The sequence below is a fragment of the Mytilus edulis genome, chromosome 4, assembly GCF_963676685.1.
Source record: "Mytilus edulis chromosome 4, xbMytEdul2.2, whole genome shotgun sequence".
Classification (NCBI taxonomy): Eukaryota; Metazoa; Mollusca; class Bivalvia; order Mytilida; family Mytilidae; genus Mytilus; species Mytilus edulis.
The window spans coordinates 49,646,198-49,670,829 of NC_092347.1; the positions used below are offsets into that span (position 1 = coordinate 49,646,198).

A 24,632-nucleotide genomic window follows, 5' to 3' on the forward strand; every position below is an offset into this window, starting at 1 on the left:
AATGAAAGGCAAGAATACAAAAATGTCCATACCAAGAATCTATACTTCTAGACCATCGTGTATTATTTGTGAAGTTGAGATGAACTGTTTTTTAGAAAAATGACGAGCATTCTTTGTCAAACCACTGGTTTCAACAACTTTCTGCTCAGACATATGACGTTTTAGTAGTCTGAGTAAGAACCCCAAGCTCTTGAATACCGAATAAGTTGGGAAGTGTATATCCCATATGCAGGTGAATTTGATATTCTCAATTTATATTGCTACTACGGTGGTGGAAATTGACTATTTTAAAATCAAAATTGTCTCTTTTGTCAAAGATTCTAGTACAAAGGTGACTGTGTATGTCAAATTCGAGGTATATGTCTCAAAATGAGACAGAGGAAGCTGTGTCTGTTGTTTCTTTAATTTCAAGTTCTGGGGGATATATCGAAAGAATTTAATCAAAAAAATTTGGATTGTTAATGGAAAGAACATCATCAATATATCTGAAAGTAAAATTAAATCACCTGGCTTCTTTGATCTTCCTGTTTTTGACAAGTGTCTGAATGAACTCTGATTCATATGCAAATAAGAAAACAAGAAAATTTCGCCAAGTAGAGGCGCACTTTTTTTTTTATAGAAATGCCGACAATTTGTTGAAAAAGTCTACCTCCAAATTCAACAATTATGTTGTCAATTAGAAACTCGAGCATACTACACAATCGTTCCTCTGTGCACAAAAAAAAAACTGAACTCTGAGGGAAGTTGAAAACGGAAAGTCCTTAATAAAATAGCAAAATCAAAAGCTCAAACAAATCAAACGGATGGATAGCTGTCATATAACTGACTTGGCACAGGCATTTTCTTATGTAGAAAATGGTGCATTGAACCTGTTTTATCTTTTTTTCTCACTATTTACTATATATGCCGTACAGTATTTATTCTAAAGTAATAAACTTAAGCGAATGCTACCAATAAATGCAATAAATACTATCAATGATTATTACATATTCATAACTATGAAGAAATAACGTACTGTCAATAAAATGTTTTCTCTTTCAGCCACTATCGGGATAATGTTGTTTTTGAACAAAAGAAAACAGAAAGAAATTGCAGAAGCAAGGAAGAGACTTGCACCAAGACGACAAAAAACTGCTGATCCAAATACTTTTACCGGTAAAATAATCGTTAAGTTTAATTATGAACGCTTTACACTTTGATATAAAATTGACATCAACGAAAACAATAAAAAAAATAAGACGATGTGGAATGATAGCCAATGAAAATATTCTACACAAGAGAGAAAGAAACCAACAACTATAAGTCCTTGACTATTATATGCAATATATGTAACCAATTTAATTAACTTTTCGATAATTGACGATTTACATTTTTGAAAAAAGTATTTCACATCGGTCTTACAAATAGGAACATTGCCTTTTTGTAATGTTGGTCGAATGCTATCTAGCCCAATAAAAGGTTAATATTTATCAATATTGTTTTATTAACTAGCCACTTCTGTATCGGCCCAAGTTTGAATTCAAGATGAGCCAGTATAGCTCATTATGCATTATACCAGTATCAGCGATATTCCTGTGTTTGCATTTCCTATCATGATTTTCTTTATAGAGGGTTGCTGCTCACAAAGAAGCTATTAAATCAAGAGTTCCAAATGGTGAAGTTGAAATCATCCCTTCGTAAATTTTACGGACGGCATCACGAGTTGGTTGACTGTTATGGAATAACCGTTTCACAAATGATATCGGATATGTTCCTTACGTCGTAACTACAATCCCCTTCCCTTTAATGAATTTGACCTACCGAATTAGACTATTTACCGGATTTGTTATAACATAAGCAACACTTATTCTTTAATTTTTTATGTTGTGTCATGTGTTCTATTGTTTGTTTGTCTTCTTTCGTTTTTAGCCAGGTGTTGTCAGTAAATTTTTTGATTTATGAGTTTGACAGTCCCTCTGGTATCTTTCGCCCCTCTTTACATGCATATTTTGAACATTTTCGGTCCCCACTATGTATTGGTTACCTAAAGTTAAGTTAAAACCGTAATATATCGTTTAACCTCGGCCTATAGTAATTGTTTTTTATGCGTTCCTTCTCTACTATCAGAGAAGAATTGATCGTTAATGTTTTGTCCTTAAGCATATAAAAGTAGTGGAACTATTCAATTTGTGAAGCGTAAAAATTTCTCTGGACGTTTTGGATATAATAAAGACTAGTGCTTTTAATTGTCCCTTTGATTGGGTTGAAATTTTTTGGCTTTTCTACTCTTTACTCTACACTTCCACACACTTTGTTAAACAATAGTTTTCCTATTTAATCACATGGTCGGGTTTCTTCTACAAAAGACTCAGCAGTGACGATCGAATACAAAACCCTTAAAAAGACCAAATAAAGTACAAAGTTGAAGAGCATTGAGGACCAAAATTCCTAAAAGGTTTGCCAAATAAAGCTAAGATAATATATTCCTGAAGAAACTAGTTTTTATAATTGTAGTTTAGCTACATAGTTTATACTTTTGAATACTAAGATTGGTAAGGCAATTTACCGCGAGAGTAGTGCATCTGCTTCAAATTCATTCTGATTCTGGAATTGATTATTTTTGAAGCCATACTCATACGCACAAAGACAAAAGCATACCATTTCAGAAACCTAAAACTTGTGTCAAAGGTTTTATTGAGTAATAATGATTTGAACCTACACAAAAAGATTTTGTTTAAAAAAGACTATAAATGAAAACCGAATTATATTGTCTCCCCATAAGGATAAAATTTTGGAAGATTTCCCAGGGTTATCTTACATTTATCACTGAGAGGAGCTAGCACACAATTTTTAATTAGCGCTTATTGAACGTCAAAACTATTTTCCCGAAAAAAGGAATGTTTATTTAATCAAGCATAAGGACTTAGTTAGCCAAATATACTAATTTTTTTTTGAGTTATGATCGTTTTATAACAATGGATAAACATTCTACTAAAAGGTTACATATTCAACGCTGTAATTAAAGTAATATGAAACTTCAAATTAAAAAATAAGATTTAAATGTTTTTATACCTATATGGCTAGTTTTCATTTTTTGTACATACACTTTTTTTTCTGAAGAACACTCTTTGATTTGTCGTTTCATATGACTTAAACTGATTTTTATTGGTATACATATTGAATTTATAATCAGTTTATTGAAAACATACTTAATATTACACGTGTGTACTTTCACGGTGCTACAACATGTCGATATCTTTAGTTTGGCATTGTACAATGTCATGTTTTTCTCTGACTTTCTCTGTCTTCACACGGGATGCATTGGATATTGGATGTGTGAAGATTGATATTTTAGTACAAGAAACATGATTGTTTTTATTAGTTTTTGGCTTTGCAATAGTTTTCAGTAACTGTGAGTACTCTCGTGTCTGTACATTTTGTTGTTTGGGATGAGGGTTGGATATGTACCCTGCTACGTCCTTCAGTGTTTTTGTTTGTATCGATCTGAAAATTGATTGGCCTAATTTATGTACATTTTTTTTAACGAAAAATATATATGTAACACATCAACAAACGACAAGCACTGAATTACAGGCTCCTAGCTTGGGACAGGTACATAGATACAGAAAGTGGCGGGGTTAAACAGGTAAGCGGGATCCCAACTCTCTCCTAACCTGGGACAGTGGTGTAACAGTACAAAATAAGAACGAATCATAAAAATTAGTTGAAAAAGGCAAACCTCAGATGGATACAAGTAGAAATACGTCTAACAAAAACGAAGAGTGAACGAGTAATCCAAATACATAAAGACACTAGGTACAGATTTGAGAGTACTCGCAGTTACTGATCGCTAGTTCAAAGACACAAATAACAAATAAACAAATCATGAATCTAAGACTAAATTATCAATCAGTACACATCCAACTTCAAAAGGATTAAGTGTAAATACGTAATAAACAGTCCGAGAAAAACATGACTTTGAGCATTGCCAAGATACAGGTATTCAAAGATTGTAGATCTGTGAATGTGTATATGTATATAACAATAACATGTAAGTTGCCTTTAATTTACTGATAACAAAATCAATATTAATACCAATAAAACGATATTATATGATCTTTTTACAACGTTGAATTTGAAATATTTAAGAAAATGTGTATTTAAAGGATCGACTAGTTTAATAGGATCGTTACTAATTTTCTGGGCACGATAAACAACATCTCCGTAAATAAGAAGATGTGCTATCCCGTTTAATATAAGTTTTCTACATAGACAACCAAATTTTAAACCCAGATCTTTATATCTATGGAAGAATGTAGTAAAGGTTTTATTTAATTTGTGATAACGAAAGCCTTTTTCAATTGATTTGTATAGTTTGTTCTTATGCTGTGCGGTTTAACGGTTCACGTCTGTCACATTTGTTTTTCGTATAAAATGTTTGTTATACATTTGATCGCACACAACGCCAAATATTTAATACACAATTAGAAAAATAATTGAAAAGTCCAGAAAACTAACCGTCATATAGGTACACGAAAACTCAATTGAGCTCGTTCATTCTCACGTCATAATTTTTGTCTGTCCACGAGATTTTATATTTTCCGTCGAAGTTATATTTTTTGTCTATACTAAGTCTATTGCTTTACTGTATTTAGCAAATAAAATGTTACTGTTGATTATAATTTAAAGACGTTTAAGCACTCTTATTGTTACGGTCTGTGTTGTCCCAATTTTGGACAACGGAAATAAAGCAGTGATGAGATTGGAATACGTTAAAAGAAAAGTGTGCATTTCTACTGTTTAATAATGTTTCAAAACATGGAACATACTTACAATTTTTTATCCATGGCGTTGTCAGTTTATTTTCGATTAATGAGTTTGACTGTCCCTCTGGTATCTTTCATCCCTCTTTTACAACGTTCCCATTCCATGTTGAGTTAAAACCGAGATAAAGCATATATTCATCAAAATGCGTTCAAAATTTGTGAAGCATGATGGTGTCTAATAAGCTTGTGTCTGCATTTGCCTATGGACCAAATAGTTCTTTTAATATCAGCAGAGCTATGTCATTAGTATTGTAATTATAAATTTTACAGTTTTACGGATGACTCGATAATATCATTTAATACCAAGAGTTCATATAACTCTACCTAACTAAAATATTCAAAACTAAAAACGTGTTAAGTAAGATAAAAAAAACAACTCTCAAATGGATTTAAGATTGTAAATAAAAGCTTTAAATCTTTGTTTTTCTTATACATTCATAACTGCTGTAAAACGTTGTAACATAAAAACATTTTTTTTATAATAAACTCTGTTGAATTGGTTGCATTTAGCAAAATATTATTTTTTTTTTTTCATTTTAAAAACAACAAAAAATCATACGTTAAAGGAATATTGATGTCATATTGTTTGCCCTGTGTCAAGTTATCACCCTTACCTTTTTTGATTAACCCTATAAAAATGTAAAAGGTTGCGGTGCCTTTCGTGTATCCTTGTAAATGCCAATATACTAATATAATGCTTAATTAAAGAACTTATTGAAATTGTTAAATATTTAGGAATTTTATATTCATTAGCTCAGGGTTAGGCCGCACTTTGAAAATTAATATAACAAGACCAGTTTTATTGCAAATGGCCAAACTTATGCTGAATAGATTAATAAAAACTCCTGAATAATTTAAATTAATTGAATATTTTACAGTTAAATGCAGTAGTTTTCAAAAGTTAAGTTACTCAGTAGTAAATATTTGTATGTGTATCAATACAAAAGGATGATAGGAAACAATAAGAAATCGATAAAATGTGATAACCCTACTTGAAGTTAACTGATTTTTTTCTGCGTAATGTATTCGAAATTCTTATAGTTTGGCATATTGCACGGCCGTTGTTGAAAATTGTATATCCTTCCCCTCGGTTTCTTATCTGGATATATTTGTTATTGAATTGCATTCTTTAAATATGTTCACCCCTCAGACACTTTCATCCATTCTGGTCATTTATTCAAAAGAAATATTATTGTATGCTACATGCGCCTTCGTCAGATAGACTTGTCTGAAGATCAAACACAATAAGCATCTCAAAGGATCAGAAAAAAAAACCCAATGGAAATGTATTGGCTAGTGTAAAAACGTTTATACCCTTTTTTTATTCTTAAATTGTTATTTGGATGGAGAGTTGTCTCATTGGCACTCACACCACATCTTCTTATATCTATGTCTTTTAGTAGAAATTTCGAACATGCTATGCTTACCTTTTTTACTCTTTACTTTGTTGGTTTTCTTTATTTAGTTGTTGAATGGGTCGGGCCTAAAAACGGAGAGAGAACAGATAAGGTAGTATTCGACAAAGAGAGAAAGAAGATTCATGTAAATGATTTACGTAGAAAACCACTGAGGATGCTCGATTTTAGACGTATTGAGGGAACTGTTCAGAAGGTTCATTTCCGAATATCAACTGACCACGAAAACAACATGCTTTCTGTGCGGTTACCTGGAGAAATAGATTTGGTAAGTTTATCAATCGGCTTTGAATTCGCAGTACCATATTACCAGTTACAGCTAATATTTTTTTTTCTAAATTTATTTATCAAAATGTCTCTTAATTTTCACAACTTAGGATGCTGTATTGCATTGGTTGTCGTTTATTGAGGTTTATCATACTTTTTGTTTGTTTATTGTTTTGTGCATATGTCAGTCCGTTTGTTTTCTAGTTCCATGTATATCATTGCGGGGCCTTTATATCTTGTTGGGTGGTATGGTTTTACTCACTGTTGAAGACTATACGATGATTATGATTACTATTTTCTACGTCATTTGGTATACGTGGAAAATTTATTTCCACATCTTTTTTATTCTAAAATCTTTTCAGAAGAAGTCTTGTCCATTTAAGTTCTCTCAATGAACATGAATAGTATCTGACCTTTTTACCGGCCCATGAATCATCACTTTTTTGTTGACATGAATTTCACTGAAATGTTCATTTTCCTTAAATATAATCTTCATAAAATGTTATATTATCCGAAACTCTCAGGTTTTTTTACCCTCAGCACAAATAGCTTTAGCCGCATTGGAACAAGTTGTCAGAAATTTACTTTTCAATGTTCTTCATCTTTGATATGGTTTGACTCCTTAACTGTTCTTTTAAGCACCACTGATTGTTGTTTTTAGACGAAACTCGCATCTAACGTATCATATCATATCATAAGTTTGTTATCTTTGATGAGTTTTTATATATCTTTGAATTGAAAACTTTTAGTTCTTTCGGTAATTCTGATCACATTTTTATGACACAGATTCTTAAATTCAATGACATGGAAGAAAGAGGGGGATTTATTATGACATTGGAAGCGTTTTTAAGAGACCTAAAAATCAATCGCGAAAAACATCAGTTTACAGAAAAGACCATAATGGATGAGGCTAATACAAAAGAGAAAAGACAAGAACTGTTAGACACATTCTTTCGTGTTGTCTGCCTGCAGGTATGTTATTTCATAGCCTAGGTATTTAAATGTCTCCTGCTATGTCTTTAACCTGATCATCAAAAGTTGTATCTTTATAGTCCACGGAATAAAGTTCCATATGGGTATAATTTTTTTGACCAATCCGTCCGTCCGTCCGTCCATCTGTCCATCCGTATGTCCACTCGTCTATCCGTCTGTCCGCTCGTCTATCCGTCAGTCCGACAGTCATGTTCATATCATCGCAACTCCTTTGAAACCACACAATAGAATTTCAAGATTTGTTGTAGATATAAGGACATTTTATGTGATTGTTCATATCTACAGGAAATTATGACTCATTATTTTTATTTCAATATCATGAAACTTTGTAGATAATAAGGACATATTATGTAGACATTATATGCATATCCCGGAGAAATTTTTAATCTTTAGACTTTTGTTAAGTCGAATAATTCAAGCCCTTACTGTCTCCGATTATGTAGTGATCGATAGTGAGTGTAATAGAACGACTGGATTATTCGGGTTAGACTTTGTAGGAATTATGAGTCTTTTCACTTAGGAAATATGTATTATGATGCTTTGCTTTTTGACCTGCAGAATACATGTTTTACCATTTCATTTTCGAAGAAGATACCGAGTATTATATCGATTAAGTACAGTTGTCGATTGGCTGCCAACAGTTTCCATGGGCTAAGGCAAGCCTTTGGTCAAAGAAAAAATATAATTTAGAAAATTACACTTTCTGTTGTTTCCGTAGAACAAAATAGATATTCAAACAAGTCGAAAACAAACTGACAGTGCCACAGTATATACAACACTATACAGAAAACAACAAAGATTGAGAAAAAAGAAGCCTAAAAAACAGCGGGTTGATCTCATATGCTTTTCATTATGAGCTTTTTTACCAACGATTTCCCCAATGTTAAATATTGTTGCCTAACGATTACAAAAAGAGATGTCTGTTGACAGCACAATTTGAACAAATAGATATATTTTCAGAATCCATAATTGTGCAAATATACTTGTCTTTTTTTATCAATTGGACTCATATCTTTTTTAATAGAATAGCAGGATTTTCCCCTTAGTCTTTTTTTAATTATATCCAATCAATTCATTATTTTGCATGAATTTAATGTTGCTCTTGTTTCAATGTGATATATTTCAGCAGTATCAAAAATTTTACAGGGTTTTAAAAATACAAAATCTAACTTAGACATGGGTCATAACTTACAACTGGAAGAATTGAACAAGATTAGAAACATTCAACTGACACGTACTGAATTTTCCGAAGCACTTGGCCTGAAACCTACATCAGTGTTTGTACGAAACATGTTTCTTATGGTAGATAAAGACAAAAATGGATTTGTTGGATTTGAGGAGTTTCTGGATCTCTTTCAGATTTTAGCAGCTGGTATAGTAAAATTATTAATTGGGGCAACGTCAATCTGGTAACAATAGTTTTGGCTTGTTTACTGAAATATGACCATATCATTACAATTTTTCTATGTGTTTTTAAAGCTGTACTTCATTCGTTGAGTACATCAAATTTCTAGATACAACTCGACAACATTTGTTGTAATTTTGCATTTCACTTACTAAAAATTCAGAAATTAGTGAGTGCTTTTATTAAGCCGATTTTGTTATTTTGTAAAATTCGATTTTAAATTTTGAGAAAAATCTTGTTTAAGGCATATACAAATTTCATAATGCGAGTTTAAATCAATGCGAACATAACCTGTCGTATTTGTGGCAATAATAAAAACAGTGCAATATTTTTTTAATTTACAGTATTGTGTACCTTTCACAACTATTCCTTTCACCTTTTTTTTATGCATTGTATATGGCACATTCATATAACTTTTGTATACCTTGCAGTGTGAAATGCGATAGAAAGTAAATCATTGATATTTTTCATAAACTGTACTATTGCATACAAAAAGGCAACACGTATTAAGTATGGCGACAGTTATAAGCGACATTTATTAACCGATGATTAACGAGTCGACAAAAAGATGTGTTTTCTTTAATTGTGCGTACTTTTTTGTTTTACAGGTGATGCCGAAGAAAAAGCACAGATGATTTTCAATATGTATGACATTAAGAAGCAAGGACACCTCACAAAACAAGATTTCAGCAAAATGTTAAAGTAAATAAAAATCAATATCATCTTCTTTACAACCATTTTTAACTATATCTGCCGTACATCCGTCGCGTATCAAGTTTAAGTTTAGATTTAAAAGGTTTACCTTGAAAATTTGAATCCTTCCTGTACGAACTGTGACGCCCGTATATGACACGGAAACCAGGCGTAAAAATCATACTTTATCCTGGCGGCATTGCAGTGTTTACTGAATACATGTCCAGGCGTCAACCAGGCGTAAACCAGGCGTAAATTAGGCGTAACTAAGGCGTAAACCAGGCGTAAAATTAGGCGTAATATTTAAATGAGTACGCCTGGTTCACAAAAAAATAGGCGTAATATGCAAATGAGTACGCCTGGTCAATAAATAAACCAGGCGTAATATCCTTACATAATACTACACTTATTTTAGTTCAGTGTATTAACCCTAAGCTGTGTACTTTTGTGTATTGATACAAACTTCTGTACTGTTGCTTTTATTTCTTATTGTTTGACAAAAAACTTGAAATATTAACCATTGAAGAAGCTAATATAGAAATAAATACATTTTATGCAGACAATGGCTCAAATAAGTTTAAGTTTAAATCAGAATTATAACAACTATTTTTTCTTGAAATAGCATTTTAACTAAGTTGTTTTTGAAAATTATTGTCTTTTGAACTAATTTATAAATGATAATACTGCAATTTAACTTAAAGTAAAAGATTTTAATGTTATTATCCAAGGATAAAGGTTTTGGGATTTCAAAAATTCTGATAGAACATAATACTTTTAAATAACTTAGTTATACTCACATTATTATTATTTACCATGTATAACTACTTTCCTTTTATTTCACAATTTTCATTTATTTATTAGATTCAGTATTTCCAATTTCAGATTCTTCCAAAAAGCACAAAAAAGGCAAATTATCCCTGAATATATGAAGCTGCCATGTGTCCAACCTTTACAAACTAAAACCAAAGAGCCAAATTTTGAAAAAAAAATCCCATGATCCTTTAAACAAAGCATTATGGGTATTTCTATTTACGCCATACCAACAGTTTTACGCCCGTAAGAAAATTTACGTCTTGCCTATTTCAATTTACGCCCGTAAGAAAACTTACGCCTTGCTTATTTCAATTTACGCCAGGTTAACTGCTTTTTTCTACGCCCGTAAGGACTACAAATTTACGTTTCCTGCTCCCTTACGCTTGGATCTAGACACGTAACTACCACTTACGCCTAGTTTACGCCTTATTTCCAGGCGTAATACGCCTTATAATTTCGTACGGGTTAAACATATAAACATCATGATAAGATTTAAGGATATACTGATGTCAAAATAAACAATTCAGGAAATTAAAATTGATAATATAAGTCAGAAGAGCATGAGTAAGGGAACAAAAAGTCAAAAGTATTGATAGGGTATAGAGCTCCTTTTCGAATTATTTGATCTTAAAAAATGGTCGGTAATGGTGACTAGGATTTCTATTTGCAATGGTATAAATTGGGTCTCAAATCGAAGGAAAAGAAGTCTAGAATATGCTTAAATTTTGGAATATGACCTTTTATGAGCTATTGAAGTAAGATATAAACAGAAAAATAGAAAAAAAAATGAAAGAAAAGCCCCAAAAGGAATCCTAACATCTGACGCCAATTCCTAAAACTCTTCTAAGTACATCCTTGAACAAAAATACAAAAGTAAGTTGAAGTTTGGTCCATCTGGCTAGGTATTTACAAATTCAATAGCAGTCAGATTCAAATAAATGTTAACTTTGAATATACCCCAAAAAAATCGAATTTATTATACATTTTGAATTTGTGTTCGTTAAAATAAGTATCATAAAAATATCGAACTCCAAGGGAAATTAAAAAACAGAAAACTTCCTGAAAATTGAAACATCAAACGCTATCAAACAACAAGTGATAAACAATTACTGTCCTATTCCTATTGACGTTTTTCTAAATCATCCTTCATCAGGAATGCCAGAAGCTACCTATTTAAAAGCCACGTATTTACAAAAACAAGTATCAAACAAGAAAGCAATTGTAAAGCTTGTAATATTAGTTGATATAATAATAATTATGTTTAAGTTTTGAATACATTTTTGCAATAACTGGATTCAATGTAAGCCGCCTCATAATTTTTAGGTCGCTTCTTGACCTGTCAGACACGTCCATCGACCAGAAAGATCTTAATGATTTGATAGATACTATGTATTCATCAGCTGGTTTGTCACCAGGTGAAAAGATTGGATTCGAGAGTTTCAAGAAGATTTTTGCCTCTGAGGAATATGGTAGTACTCTTCAAAATGCTACACTAAATATAACATGTAAGTATCCATAAACATTGCATATTTCAATTGATCTGTTCTGAGTTTTATAATATCAAATGTTTATGGTAGCATTTTAAATACACGAGAATTAAAGAAGATTCACTGCATACCGCCATCTTGGATTGTACAATATCAGTACATAATTGGTGTAGTTTCTTGCAGTAATCTGAATTTTTTTTAGAGATTAGTAATTTATGTGATTTTTATTTAATCAAAGAAAAAAAGTGATTTATTTAAATATCAAAAATTTTAAAACTATCAATATTTGTGTTTCTAGGGTCAAATTTTCAAAGTTGCCATTTAAGGGGAGATAACTTTTATTTTAATACTTTTATACTGGAATGATAGTGAAATTTTCCTTTTTTTCACTGGTAGCAAGAAAACAAGTTCAGTTACATCATTTTTTCCTATCATTTTCTTAAAGCATATTATAAAACCTATTTTCTATCTCATAGATTTCTTTTTATTCACAAAAACAAATGTTTTTCATGGAACTAACTATACAAATTTGGCCAATTTTGCACGACTTGTAACTTGAAATATAGCATTGTAAAAAGTAAAATCACAAAAATACTGAACTCTGAGGAAAATTTAAAAGGAAAGTCCCTAATCAAATGGCAAAATCCAAAGCTCTTGTTTTTTTACCTTTTGTCAGATATTCGGAATCTTCTAGTTTTATCCTTGTATCCTTGTAATACCATAACAAAATTTGCCTGCTGATCCCTTTTTTTTGATAATCTTATTTGATATAGTTGAAATGGTCGCCTTTGAGAATCTGTGAAAATCATTATTATATTCTATTTTTTAATATATGGAAAATCACAAGCAAATCTTTTCCCACCAATTTTTTTATTTTTCAAAAATTACAAATACAATCTACTGATTTATTTTTCAAACTAGACCATAGTTTAGTGCATTGTAACGAATTATTTCTGAAGTCACGAATCTCATTCTATGTTATAATCTGAAGAAAGTCACTTCCCTTGCTTCCAAGAAGTATAAGTTTTCTATAAAGAACAGTGAAATGTCGTTAGGGTTCAGCACATATATTTGCTCCTGAAAATCATTTTCTTCAATATCTTATTATCTGGTTTTTTAGCATCATCATAAACATGATTAACGTAATTAAGCTTGTTTTTAGCAAAACAAAAATGACAAAGTAATTGATAATTGACGGTTTATTTCTCATGGTTGTTTTGCTTAATTTTCATCAGTTAAGCTCTCGATTAGGCAACTTATCTTAATGTAAGATTCATGGTTTCAAGGTGTTAGTTAAAAGACTAAGATATATGATTCATATGTTAACAGCTGATGCAGTTGGAGATCTGAAACAAAATAAATCAGCAAAATTTGAACAGAGACGAAAGACATTCATAAAGAGCTACAGGTATGTTACAAACGTAGTAGATTTGTTTTTAAATATGTATTATTTTTATATAAAAGTTTATTTAATCTTCTAAAACAAAAGGAACAGATCAGATTTGGTAATACATGATATATGCCATCGACAGTTGTCAGTGTTAATGTTTCTAAATAAATCCTCCCTTTGGATGACAGGCCAAATAAAACCAAGTTAACCAGAACAATCTGTAGACTGTCTGTCATAATTTTGGGTTGTTATTAACTCATTTAGATAATTTTGGGTTGTCCTTAACTCATTTAGGTAAAATTTATACATAATGATAAATGGTAGTAGTTGTTCAATATCTTGAAATTATGACAGATAAAAAAATTCTGTCAAGGCACAAGGTCCAGAAAGTCAGGATGAACAAATAAAGATGGGATCTATACACTACCGTCAGTGTGACTGAAAACATCACCGGACTCCTTTTATGTAATTTAATTAAAGGTATGTGATAAGAATTCCAATTAGACAACTATCCATCAGAAATCAAATGCCGTTGATATTAGCAATTAGTAAAGGTCACTGTAAGACCTTTAACAAGGAGCAAAACCCAAAAACCCATACCGTTAGAAAACGACTTTTTAGAAAGTTTATGTGTTTAAATATTATCCAGAAAACTGAAATATAGATACCGTACTTTACAAAGCTAAAGACCGTACTTGTACAAAGCAAAATTGATTATTAATACTAGATCCATAAAAATAAGTGGTTACTAACTTTAATCATCAATGTTTAAAAATAGTCGCTGTAACAATAGAGTTTGGTACATGTAATGACTGTTAGTTTATTATCTTTAAAACTATGGCACACAGAAAAAAAAGTTTAAAAAAAAGAAATATGATTGAAATATATAATGACTCCTTCTAAACATTTTGATTTGATCATTCGACGACTTATCATGACACTTAATGAAAATTTTGTTTGCTAGCTTGAGAACTAAATAAATTGAACGAAACTGGAAAAAAATATAAAACCAATCGAATTTTATAAATAATTAAACGACAATTCACTTTAAAGAGGATGAATTTTAACAAAAGTTATGAACTTCTGATATAGGTCTTATATTGATGAAACAATCATTCAGCAGAATTTATGTAACTTGAATTCGAATTGCTGTTCTTTTCACAATTCGAAAAGAGGTACGCATGCATATCAAATTTACCTTTTTGTGAGATGATTGGGAACCATCCAACGTGATAGTCTTTATGTAATCCAGTAGGTTATATCTGGTATTACATATTTTTTTATCATGCTTTCTTCAAAATTTTTAGATAAAAATTTGACATTTATGCAAGGTACAGGTTATGTAACATATTTTCTATAACATTTGATATAGATTATATTTAGACATCTCAGAGATCCTGTTCTTCCAAAAAAACGATAAATTCATATCAAAGTTCCATTATCTGATCTATTTCTCCTGCTATAACGGAAAGCATAATATTTCATACCTGACTTCAGGAACCGATATTAACTCTTTTTCATCTTCTATTGCTATACATCATATGAAAGTTTGCTTATTGAATTTAGACAAATATAAGAACATATTGATATGCATTATGTTTTTGATGTTTTGAACGCAACATTATAAAAGATTTGATAACAACTCGTTTAATAATTTCATGCGTCCGAAGCGCTTTTCTGGATTTACCTTCATCAGGAACGCTATAAATGCAGTAATAGTTTTGAGTTTAGTGACCGTCAGTAGGCATTGTCATGATAGTGATTCATAAATAAGGCTGTTAGTTTTCTCGTTTAATTTTTTTACATATGTCATTTCGGGGCCTTTTATAGCTTACTATACGGTTTTGGCTTTGCTCATTGTTGAAGGCCGTAATGTGACCTATAGTTGTTAATTTCTGTGTCATCTTGTCTCTTTTGGATAGTTGTCTCATTGACAATTATACCACATCTTCTTTTTACACATAATAATGTATAAAGTACACTTTTGATCAGGATATTTGCTTTCATCTTATGTTTGATATAGATTATATTTAGACATCTCAGAGATCCTGTTCTTCGAAAAAACGATGAATTCATATCAAAGTTCCATTATCCGACCTATTTCTTCTGCTATAACGGAAAGCATAATATTTCATTCCTGACTTCAGGAACCGATATTAACTCTATTTCATCTTCGATTGCTATATACATCATATGAAAGTTTGCTTATTGAATTTAGACAAATATATGAACATATTGATATGCATTATGTTTTGATGTTTTGAACGCAACATTATAAAAAATTTAATAAAAACACGTTTAATAATTTCATGCGTCCGAAGCGCTTTTCTGGATTTACCTTCATCAAGAACGCTATAAATGCAGTAATAGTTTTGAGTTAAGTGACCGTCGGTAGGCATTGTCATGATAGTGATTAAGCCGTTAGTTTCCTCTTTTAAATTGTTTCACATTTGTCATTTCGGGGCCTTTTATAGCTTATTATACGGTTTTGGCTTTGCTCATTGTTGAAGGCCTAAATGTGACACATAGTTGTTAATTTCTGTGTGATCTTGTCTCTTATGGATAGTTGTCTAATTGGAAATTATACCACATCTTCTTTTTTACATATAATAATGTATAAAGTACACTTTTGATGCAGGATATTTGCTTGCATCTTATGTTTGAGTAAGTTTAAATCATGGTTGCACGAACCTGCGTGTATCATCTGATTCATTACATTCTTCTTTCATCTAACATCCGAAATAGAAAAACAAATGTATGCGCTTTTGATTTTCTCCAGTCCATATGTCTGTTAGTTTTTATAGTGGTTTGCATGTACTGATGTATATAATTAGCTGTAAAACAAAAGCATCACAGTTATCCTGCATCAATCATAGGAAAACATAATTAATGAAATCACTTTGGCGATGATGTAGTTTATAAAGCTCGTAAATTGATAAACCACACATATAAACTCTTTGAATACACTTATTCTACAAGTCATCCACTGTACGCTGTATTAAAATCTTTTATTGTTTCTAGCAGTAACGACAATTGTTTTACCTTTTATAGTTGAAAATTTATCATCATGTGACTTCACCAAATATCTACTTGAATAAGACGTGGATAGTTATCTCAGCTAATCCACTAATTTTTAGCAAAGAACATTTTCCATGAATTTAATGAATTACTCTTTAATCATATTTTGATTTGGAAACATTTGATTTGATGTTATTTTTTTTTGCCGTACCACTTCATTAAATGTATACGGTCTCTTGTGGACAGTTGTCTCATTGACAATCATACCACATCTTCTTTTTATAAGTAACAGTATACTACCGATTTTACCGAATATAATATCTTAATATTTGAATTATTAATTTGAAAAGAGACGCAATATGTATTTTAAGGAAAAAAATCCTTCATAGAGATTGCGTAGTACTATTCGGTAGATAACTTTTTGTAGATTTATTATACACTTAACTGCTAGATATTCAAGCAAAAAGAACACATGGTACGGTACGTCAATCAAACTACGATTGAAGATTAACTTAATTAAAACTTGGGTTCAATTTTATTTCAGAACTTTAGACAGGAAAGCAGACAACAGGAAAACTAAAGTGCTTGTTACTACAAAACAGAAAGAATTTCCACAAACAAAACTAAGACAGAAATGGTTTGAGTTTATAAGTTATGTGGAAAACTACAGATTACAAATATTCTGGGTGACATTATACTCTTTAGTAACAGTTGGAATATTCGTAGAGAGAGCATATTGTAAGTGTTTATATCGTGTTTTTTCTTGTACATCTTGTTTGTAAAAGGTTTAAATTTATATTGTCAAAGGACAAAACTACAAGATAATGTGTTTTAAATAGATAGCATTATATTAACGTCAACACACTTGTAATTAACATTTTATAACATGTAGTTGTTTTCTTAACTGCACAGAAATTACTCAGCACTGATGATAAGTACAGTTTAATTGCTCTTATTTCGTATAAACAGTTTCTGTTTCCAATAGATTATTCCGTGGACAGAGAGCATGGTGGACTACGACGAATTGCTGGATATGGTGTAACAATAACACGAGGTGCTGCCAGTGTTATGATGTGGGCATATTCTTGTTTGCTGGTAACAATGAGCAGAAATACTATCACATTTATGAGAGAGACGTTTCTACATAGGTTTATCCCTTTTGACTCTGCAATTGCTATGCATAAGTTCATTGCAGCATTAGCTCTTGTTTTCACTGGTACGTGTATATAGCTTTTTAGTTTTAATTTGAGATAAATAGCTTATGCCTTAAACCAATAAAAACACTAACAACACCAAAATATCAATGATTACAGTACCACAAATGTGCTGGTTCAACTGCCGGTAAATTGTTAAAAGTCAAAGAAGAATAAATGACACAAAGAACATTCCTTCAGAACGACAAAGGTTGAAATGTTTCTACGTTACTGTAAAATTTCTGATGATCACATGTATAAATGTAGCAATAACATAAACGTTACCGATTTTATAACACCACACGCATTTGGATCCATACCGTGCCACTCCCGCTGTCAAAATTTTAATTATACAACTATACACTATTCTGAGCTTTTATTTAAGAATTGAATGCTGTAACTTTATCGGGGTGTAAAAGCGTTGAACGAAGTACATTTTCTAAAAATGTGCGCACGGTCAACGCTTTTACAACCATATGAAGTTACAAAAAGAAGCATTCATTACTTATAATTACATTTTGTTAGCTAGGATCATGAAAACACGAATTTTATAATTTTTTTATTTAATTCACCTGTGCACTTTGTTGTGGGACCTCGTGTTATCATGGTCCGAGACCACAATTATTTCGTAGTGCATTTCTTTAAGAACATAAATGAAAATTTAAAAATCCCACCTGCGAGTTCTCAATGAAATGTTTACAGTGCGTTGTACTACTTTTGGGATTATATCAAAATTATAGAAAACTTCATCGGCTCTAACTCAAAAATGGACAATTTTATGTTTAGGGCGTCTTGAAATAATTGACAGCTTCCGAAGTGCTAATTTTCAACCTTTTTCAGCTGGACCAAATCACTACTTTCCTTTAAAATTTTGGACCCAAATTTTATTACAGTGTAATTTCACTCCCCTATTTGCAATTTGAGGCATTGAACATGAAGAAATAAATCTGAAAGGAGTATAAAAATTAATGGCAAGTAGCCCACTGTCAACACTAGGGACTACATTCGTGGACCACGAAAATCAAGGGACGACAATTGTGTTCTCGAAGTTTTATTGAGAAATGCAATTGCTTAAGGAATATTACGTGATGTGCAGTTAGTCAATCAGAATAACGTAGTCCCAAAAAAACCCAATCATTTATTAATTGTTAATAAATTGTTAGTATAATGAAACATAAATCTAGTGTAATTATATAAGAATAGGGCTATATGGTAGGAGAACTTATGATGCAACTATTCATTAGAGACAAAGAGAAGAGAAAGTTTGTGCAGCCCATTTTCATGTATTTGTCTTCCAAAACAAATCTTTTTGATGCATGATATTCAACAAACTAATGTTTTATGCATCGTGATTCGAAAAACCCGAATTCATCCTTATGACTAAATGGGTTATTGCACTTCATTTTTTGATATCTCTGTACTAATTAACGAGTTAATGCGACTTAAAAAAAAGACATATAATATTCGTCAGCCCCTTAGTTTTAATCAGTATCTTTCACCTGTGAACAGATTGCACAACTATTTATGCTGATCATGTTCTTTGAGGAATGATGCACCTAGTTCATTTTATAGATACATAACCAAAATTTATTGTGTATTCAGTCTTCAGTATTCAGTCTTAACCTAAATTCATAATGAGGTAGGATTTTTCACTAACATGTATTAGTTTCATTAATTGTAGGACTCGTCCAATTGAACGCTCCACATTTATATATCCTACCCTGATTGCTCAGAAATTGATTTGTGTTTTATTGATAATAAGGTTTAACTTCTTTTTAATTTTAGTTGTACATTGTGTTGGACATGGAATAAATTTGTATCATATCAGTACACAACCATCATCTGATGCTAACTGTTATTTTAGGGAATATTTCAGGGCGTAAGTATGTCAGGGGCATAAAGGCCTGGTTTTGGCCAAGAAAATAAAATGTTTGCTAACTTCTTCAAATAGGCACATAATGTTGAGAAATACATAGGGAGAAGAAATATAAACGAAAATATTAAGATTTTTATGTGATGACGTCACAATTACGTCATACTATTTTCACAAAAACGATGAAAAATACAGAATTGATGCAGTTTCCTATCTTTATTTACGTTGTGGAAACATCGTGCACAGCCAAGAAACAACAAAATAATTTAACAGAAGCTTTATTATAACTATTGACAAAATATCACAAAATATAAAGTTGTTTCTTGGGTGCACTCATACTTTTTCAATCTAAAATATGCTAAAAATTGGATGGAAAAAAAGGAAAATCACGAAATTTTAAAAAAAATATTCAAATTAAGTCATGATTTGTTGCCATGGTAACTTGTTCAATGTCCAAAATTGTTTTGTTATTCTGAGTACCTTGTAACTTAGTGAAGTTTTCGGTACTTTAAAAATATGTATGATAACTTTGCAGTAATTTTTGGGCCAAATAAGGACCTTATTGCGCCTACTCCATCGTAATAGGAATATGACACAGCATGAAATATACAAATTCTATACAGCAAAACATCAGAACAGTTCAATTTACTGGATTTGTCATATTTTTCAGGCATAATGTTTAAATTAATTTAGACGTCAACGTCAAAGAAAATTTAATTATGAAAAATATGATATTAAAAAACGAGCTCAAAGGAAAATTCAAAAATACTTATATTCTCTAAAAAAAAATCTTTTTTTGAAATTTATTACATTTTGTCATTGGAATCTATTAGATATTTTTCATATTCGATTTAACTATAAATCACATTTCTTCACTTGTAGAACAGACGTGCTTGCATCTTTCCACTACTGGGCATTCCAGACAATAACAGGTACGTTCAGTATATATTTTAGTTTTTTACTTCTTAAACATAAACGAAAGAAATTGTTTGTATTACAAGCATTTACTCAATTGCTTGTTTTAATGTCCCGCCTAACGCTGAACATCTGTTCGTTCATGACGCTGTGGTTACATCATTATAAAACTAAGTACACATGTCAATTATTGACCATTGTAATGTGAACTTTAAAAAAACATATAACTAATCAAGTTTACAACACAAATTCCGTGTTTACTGAATATGGAAATTGGTTGTTGAGAGCGGGACATGGAATGATATGGTCAAATATTTTTAGAGGAGATGATGACAATTTGTAGAAACTTAATTTGATAGCATGTACTGTAATGTGATTACTGTACTTGCATAATAATGAATGTTGGTTAGTTTCTTTTTAATTTGTGCATATTGATAGCTTTATTTTAAATCCACTGTTACTGATATTGTTAATTATCTGTTTCTTTAGGAATGACTGGAATTATTCTGACTTTGATTGTTATAGTGATGTATGTGTTCGCCATGCCATTTGTCAGACGTAACCTGTTCAGAGCGTTTTGGATTACTCATAGTTTTTATATCTTACTATACATTTTCCTTATAATGCATGGTCTTGGAAGACTGGTGCAGAGTCCACTTACTCATTATTATCTCTTAGGACCACTAATACTGTTTGTTTTGGACAAACTATTCAGTTTATCACGGAATCAGATACTGATTGAAGTAAAACAGGCAGAACTTCTACCCTCTGGTGAGTGTAGTTTGACATTATTTCCAGATTAAAGTTCTCAATTTCTTGGTCATGTAACTGCATACATTTTATGAATATAAAGGAAAATTGCAAACTGTGTTCATGCATTTGATTCGAGCAAATGTCTGATCGCGAGTACTTTGGTCTATACCATGATTTTACACTTTGTCTGTAACTTTTCAATGAATAAAGCTATATAAATGTGCTTAAACTTACGTCATGTACGATGCAACTACTCGTGTAAAGATGACACTAAACAGTACAGGATGATCTGTTTCTGTGGTTCTCAAATGCTTTACATTCTTTTTTTTTTTCAATCTGAGAATAATTTTCCAAATATTAAGGACTTTACGATCGAATTTTCCTCGTAGTTCAGTATTTTTGTGACTTTACGTTTTGAGTATCCTCGTTAATGCACAAAGCGCTACTTTAGATCACCGTGCATTATGATATTTTAATATAAGAAACATACTTTGATATTTGCAGAGGTGACGGCTTTGAAATTCAGAAGACCGTTGAATTTTGAGTACAAATCTGGACAGTGGGTACGAATAGCTTGTATAAAGTTAGGAGATTCGGAATATCATCCATTTACTCTTACATCTGCTCCTCATGAGGACTTCTTGAGTCTACACATCAGAGCGGTAGGACCGTGGACAACGAATCTCAGAAGAGTGTACGATGCAAATAATATAGAAGAGGGAGACAAATATCCACCTGTAAATATTGAATTAAACAAATAAATATCTGTAACATTACTAGCAGGAAAGATCCTTGAATCTGCAACGATAATACTAATTGATTACGTTGCCATCTAAAATAAATATTTCTTTTTTTTTGTGCAACACCGTTGCGAGGGAAAACAGGACAAAATATAGTTATCTAAAGCAAACTTGTTGTCATAATACAGATTGTCCACGTTTGTAAATATGAACTTGTGATCTGCGTTGGTAATAATTCAAATAAATTTTTAACCCGAATTTCAAGCTCCTGTTAAACGCATGTCCATTTGTTTTCTGATTTGTATTGTTTTAAATTTTTGTCCAGCGAATACCCCATCTACTGATTTTCACATTTTTTATTTGATAAAAAAAAATGATTTAAATACGAATCAAGGTGCAATCAAATTAATAGTTAAAGATTCAGCTATCTTTTTCGATGATATAAATACTTTAATATAATAGATATGGGTAGACTTTTAAATAGTGATAACAAGGGTAATTTATTTTCCATCGTTGACGATGTTAGTGTTATCTTTGACAAATTAATCAACTTTTTTGTGTTCTTTGGATGCTGACCCTTTCACACCCATCCTTAATCCATTGAGATTTATTGGTATATATATATATTAACATTATTGGAATTTTAATTTTCAGTTATATGTTGATGGTCCATTCGGAGAAGGTCATCAAGATTGGTATAAATATCCCGTTGCTGTATTAGTTGGTGGTGGCATTGGCGTCACACCTTTTGCATCAATTCTTAAAGACATTGTTTACAGATCTAAATCTCCTGTAAAATTTCCATGTCAAAAGGTAACCTTTAAAAATCATTTATGGATAATATCCTGCTTTAAAATGATTACAAACTGTATCGATTTCTACTGTTAGAATACAAAATTCTGTGCAATTTATTTTGTTTTTGTACCTGCGTATTTATTGTTGACTTCTACATCAAAGCACGCAATCAATTAGGGTAGTTAAAAGTTTAATTTTCTATAATATATGAACAAGTGGATACGAACAAATTAAGCTTTGCTACATCGATACAGATTTCGATTGCAAAGCTACAGGGAATAAACACAAGTCTTTTTGAAAAGTAGTTATAAAAGGTGTGGCAATAAATAAACTGATCATGGATACCAGGATTAAATTTTGTATTTACACCAGACGCGCGTTTCGTCTACAAAAGACTCATCAGTGACGCTCGAATTAGAAAAAGTTAAAACTGCCAAATAAGTACAAAGTTGAATCAAGTAATAGAAAATCAGTTTCTAGTTATTATAATGTTAAGGAAATTATTGAACCTATGCATGCATTCATTCAAAACGATGTTATCTGTGCATGTTTATTTTCAAATTATCGGATCGCAATTTTAGCTGCTGATTAATTGGGCATTAGATCAGGAAAAAATAGAATATGATTTTGTTTGTTTCATTATTACATTATTAAAAATGAAATAATGCAATAGTAATTCGTTTTTAGCAGCCAATTTGGTTCAATTTTTTCCATAATAAGCAAATATACTTCGGTGATGAATTATTCACCTGCAAGTGCATAAAATGACCTCATTGAATCTGTATTCATATGACCTGCAATTCAACCCATTATCTAGAGCTTTGTTACGCATGTTTAAGTTGTGGTCTGCCTTCTAAAGGAAAATAATGTTAATATTAAAAGAAAAACACAGCTAAACCATTTCATTTACTGATTCGATGCATTCTTATACAGGTAATTCACGTATTATTTAATCTATAACATGAAATTAAACCAACCTGGCAAAATAAAATCGCACGGGGTCGCTATCTATCGATATCGGGTTATGTTTATATCGTGTTATGTTACGATTGGAAGTCTTCGGATGTCATCTTGATAGTTAATAATATGGCGTCCTGTTGAAATACACACGATATTCTGATATATTTAATGGAGTACATGCATTGTTTACTGTTTATTTCAGACTGATTGTAATTTAAATATATGTTTTAGTATGTTTTAGTGTGTTTTAAATCAAATGTGAGAATTTGAGTCAAATCAATCAACATAAATTTGACAGCTAATGCCTCTTTTACACTCGATGTTTACCTATCGTTATCTGTTGACAAACAATCCTTACTATTGTTAAACAATAAATCATCAATTGTTTTCTTTCAGAATCTATTTATACATTTGTCTTTTAACGTTTATTAACTTTTAAGATCACAAGATACAAAAAAGCTGTCTGCAAATAAGAGTAAGGAAAGACTTACTCGTTGAGGTATATAGAACATATTCCGCTGTATTATTAAATCTATATCCCATTAATTAAGAAAAGAGGGACGAACGATACCAAAGGGACAGTCAAACTCATAAATCTAAAACAAACTGACAACGCCATGGCTAAAAATAAAAAAGACAAACAGAAAAACAATAGTACACACGACACAACATAGAAAACTAAAGAATAAACAAGAACATTTGTCAGAATCACAACATTGACATATTTCACGGAAATAAATAAATTCAGGTCCAAGGTGAATTAAATTTTATTGTAATTTTTGATTCGAATTGTTAGTTGATATAATTTTACGCCATATTGTATTTCGTTACATTAGGTCTATTTCATTTGGGTAACCCGATCTCAAAAGCAATTTGAATGGTTGACAGACGTGATTCGTGAAGTTGAAACAAACGATACAAATAACCTGGTGGCTACACACATATTTATCACTCAGTTTCAGCAAAAATTTGATTTGAGAACCACTATGCTGGTATGTATGATAATTCTTTTGTAATAGTTTGCAGTATGCAAAAAAAAGCGTGAAAGAAATAAGCATGTTGCAAGCATTTTTCATCTCCTTCCATCAAAATTGAACGACTACGCTGTTGAAAGGCT

General features: G+C 31.2%; 2 protein-coding genes across 2 annotated transcripts in view; one reads left to right on the forward strand and one right to left on the reverse strand.

Moving 5' to 3' along the window:
• LOC139519895 (erythroid differentiation-related factor 1-like) overlaps positions 1 to 24,632 on the reverse strand; it is a 495,405-nt gene that overhangs the window by 271,542 nt on the left and 199,231 nt on the right. The gene's annotated exons all lie outside the window — the stretch shown is intronic.
• LOC139519893 (dual oxidase 2-like) overlaps positions 1 to 24,632 on the forward strand; it is a 59,071-nt gene that overhangs the window by 31,677 nt on the left and 2,762 nt on the right. Inside the window, exons 15-29 of the mRNA XM_071312184.1 lie at positions 1,042 to 1,155; positions 6,271 to 6,488; positions 7,274 to 7,459; positions 8,627 to 8,852; positions 9,494 to 9,587; positions 11,715 to 11,896; positions 13,208 to 13,286; positions 16,831 to 17,024; positions 17,272 to 17,502; positions 19,265 to 19,358; positions 20,235 to 20,284; positions 20,757 to 21,038; positions 21,525 to 21,757; positions 22,415 to 22,573; positions 24,352 to 24,507. Of these exons, the coding sequence (XP_071168285.1) occupies positions 1,042 to 1,155; positions 6,271 to 6,488; positions 7,274 to 7,459; positions 8,627 to 8,852; positions 9,494 to 9,587; positions 11,715 to 11,896; positions 13,208 to 13,286; positions 16,831 to 17,024; positions 17,272 to 17,502; positions 19,265 to 19,358; positions 20,235 to 20,284; positions 20,757 to 21,038; positions 21,525 to 21,757; positions 22,415 to 22,573; positions 24,352 to 24,507 (2,498 nt within the window). The remainder of the gene's footprint in view (positions 1 to 1,041; positions 1,156 to 6,270; positions 6,489 to 7,273; positions 7,460 to 8,626; positions 8,853 to 9,493; positions 9,588 to 11,714; positions 11,897 to 13,207; positions 13,287 to 16,830; positions 17,025 to 17,271; positions 17,503 to 19,264; positions 19,359 to 20,234; positions 20,285 to 20,756; positions 21,039 to 21,524; positions 21,758 to 22,414; positions 22,574 to 24,351; positions 24,508 to 24,632) is intronic.